Source organism: Durio zibethinus, chromosome 17, assembly GCF_047325235.1.
Source record: "Durio zibethinus cultivar Kanyao isolate XHJ-2024 chromosome 17, ASM4732523v1, whole genome shotgun sequence".
Classification (NCBI taxonomy): Eukaryota; Viridiplantae; Streptophyta; class Magnoliopsida; order Malvales; family Malvaceae; genus Durio; species Durio zibethinus.
In genome coordinates, this window is record NC_143178.1 from 12165903 (window position 1) to 12169028 (window position 3126).

Sequence of the window (3126 nt, forward strand, 5' to 3'; positions counted from 1 at the left end):
CACCTTCAAAATTTGAAAAATATGAAAGTTTGAAAAGAAATTTTCAATTGGACACTCCCAAAATTTTCTAATGGATATCCCAAAGATTGAAAAATAAGAAATTTTGAAAAAAAATTTCTATTAAACGCTCTAATATTTTTCCATGGACACTCTTTCCGTCATCAAAGTTGATAAATTCCGTTAGTAAAATGAATAAATCCGTCCGTAGATATATATATATATATGTATGTATATGTATATCATAAGTGGATATTTCTGAAAAAAATTTTCTAGATCCGCAATTGCTTATCAATTATGTTAGCCAAAAAGCTTATCAAATCATAGAATTCTCATTAATTAAAAGGGGATAAAGAAAGAAAAAGAAAAATTTTAAGGGAAAGAAAAGATTTCCAAACCTGGATTGGAAGTTGGAACCCATTGACATTCACTTAAAAATAACAACTCATAAATACTAGGAGTCCAAAGTTAGGTTATCAAATGAATGATAATAGTAAGACATTGATGATTTTGTTTTCTTTGGAATAGGGTAAAAGAAATTTCCGTAGGCCAACTTGGCATGGCATCCACATCTTCAACATTTTCTTGGTTGTTAGATGTTGAAAGTTCATGAATTTCCCGCGTATAACATTACTGTTAATTAGAATTGCCCACAAACAATGATCACTTTTGACCAAAATTTGTCCGTCCAACACAAAGTAGCGCAGAGTGAAGCACATGTAACAAGGCCCACATTGAAAATTTGCACAAATTTTGGACCCAAAAATCTTAGCTATTCATGGAAAAGCCCATTAAAACCACAGCTTTAACTTTGGAAACTAACAGAAAGAGCAAAGATTTTTACAATGTCAAGCTATATTAATGCCTTAAATAAAATTTTATGATAATATTATCAGGTGGATAAGCAACAAGCTAAGTAATAGAAGCGAGAGGTGTTGGGATAGATAGAGGGTAACTGATGAGGACTGATCATAAATTTCAAAAGAATCAACAGCTAGGGGCATTCCATCGCTGTTTAGAGTGCATGATGAAGGGTTCGAACCATCTTTGCTCATCATTATAGCTCGTAGAACTGCAGAAACTGTTCGAATGTAAGCAGTTCGATTCTTTGCGAGAAGCCATGTGAGACCTATCAGCTGGCAGTCTTTGTTGCGCATTTTGGTGGCCCTCTCCTCTGACTTGCTTGAATTCAAACTATTCTTCTTGTTGAGCTGCATAAAAGTTATTGCCCGTTAGAAGGGAAATAGAGCATTTGGCTGCTAATTGGACTAAGCATTGGCGATTGTAGGATTTTTTTTATAATCACTTATAATAATTATCCATAGTTTATCAATTTTGGCAATGAAAAAGAATGTTGAAAAAAGTTTTTGAGATATCCAGAAAATTTCTTCTTCAAAATTTCTTGTTTCTTTAGATCCTGAGGGTGTACATAAACACTCTATTACAAATGTATCCGTGAGACTAAAAGACAAAGTTTAGTGTATGTTTTGAACAACTAAATACCTAGTACAACATCTACTGAAAAATCCATTTCCAAGCTTCCCCTTTGAGCTCTTGATAGCCAGCAACTCTACAAAGTGTCTAAAATAATCAAATCAATGCTCATAATTAACATCAAAAGGCTAATCTTGTTGAAAAATCTTGTTTGTACAATACAGGGAACTAATACGGTTTACTTTTTTTTTTTTTTGGATTAATTCTAATACCGTTTACTTAATAGCGACAAAGATAACAGTAAACTGCCTCATCCTTAAAGTCTAACCCACTCTCCCCCGGCGCGTGGAATACAAGAATCCACTCTTAGGACATGTAAAATTGGCACGGATTGGAGTCTTGATTTACCGACCCTTCTGACTGCACGTGTAGTGGCCATGTAAAATAATTTGGAAAGCAAAGGGAAAACAACTTTCCCAAAGTGCCCAAAAAGCGAAACACTAAAATCCCAAACTTCCCAGTCAAGGAAGAAGAGAAGAGAAAAGCTTAATCAGATCTTTAGTTAAGAACAAATTCAGTTGAACAAGCAAAAGGACCAAACAATTTTGAAAATTAATGCTGGAAAACTTACCAAATGAAGACTTTTCAAGCACTTGTTGCATCCACCAAGACCAGGAAATCCATTAACATTGGTGCCGCTACTTAAGCAATTTCTTTCCAATCTCTCCACATTCTCATCCCCGACAAGGTTCCCCTTTTGGTTCACTGAGAATGACTCAGGGCAACTGAATGGATGTAGCCTGATGCCACAGTAGCAATATACCACATCACATGTCTCATTTGGTTTGGCCAACTCTATCCCTTTCTGTCTCAAAGCTTTTCCTAAATCATCAACACACGTTTCAGAGTCATCAGGAAGCAGTGGCATGTCATTTGATGGGGTAGGTCCTGCCACTACCGGTACTACTCTTCCAGCCCTGCCAAGGGCAGTGGCAGAGTAGGCGGCATAAAGCCATGCCGCTAGTACAGGGCAGCAGCGGCTGGGGTGGAGCTGCCCTGTGATCCCGATGCCACAAGCACTTTGTATGTTGTGAAACAGTTCTTCAGGTAGGTCCAGTGGACAGCCAACAACATTTGATTGCTCTGGAAATGCAGGGATTGTTGCTGGTGGTGATGTTGTTAAAGGAAGTGGCTGGACATTGGCTGCGTCTGGATTGGATATACTGAAGGAAACAGGTAAAAGAATGGTGAAAAACAGGTAGATGAACAAAGGAAAGAACGGGGAGGAGTTTAGAGACATTGATGGAGGGGGAAAGTTGGTTCGGACGAGAAATGTGATACGTGGGCTGCGTGGGTTTGGGTTCATATGCCTTTTTTAGGGTGGTTGATGGTGCTGGTTGGTATTGGGGGTTGGGATAAATTAAAGGAAAGAAATGAAGAGGTGGGGGATGGGGATGGGGAAAAGTTTGGCAGTTTGCTACCACTGTTAAATTCAAGTTTTCAGAATGGTGGTGCCTGTAAAGTATGGCTTGATTTGCATTTAGAAGAAGCCCCACTGAGGCACGATTGAATGGGCAAACCATGCTACTTTTGCGTCCGGATCACAAATGTTCAGTGTCTTGTCGTGCCAAAGCACTGATCACACGAAGCAATATTCTATTAAATTTTAATTGATACATTATTAAGTTTGAATTA

At 37.9% G+C, this 3126-nt stretch overlaps 1 protein-coding gene across 2 annotated transcripts; it reads right to left on the reverse strand.

Annotated features, from left to right (window-relative positions):
- Positions 1 to 774: 774 nt before the first annotated feature.
- On the reverse strand, positions 775 to 2918 carry LOC111288747 (putative GPI-anchored protein At4g28100). 2 transcript variants are annotated; one of them, XM_022879742.2, is made up of 2 exons: positions 2063 to 2907; positions 775 to 1208 (listed from the first exon to the last, which is right to left on the reverse strand). In XM_022879742.2, the coding sequence occupies exons 1-2, from the start codon at positions 2795 to 2797 to the stop codon at positions 876 to 878; spliced, it is 1068 nt and encodes a 355-aa protein (XP_022735477.2). In that variant the 5' UTR covers positions 2798 to 2907; the 3' UTR covers positions 775 to 875. The 2 variants fall into 2 exon arrangements, with proteins under 2 accessions (XP_022735477.2, XP_089601949.1); XM_089745823.1 differs by lacking the exon at positions 775 to 1208 and adding an exon at positions 1225 to 1944 and having other exon boundaries at positions 2063 to 2918.
- Positions 2919 to 3126: the final 208 nt, after the last annotated feature.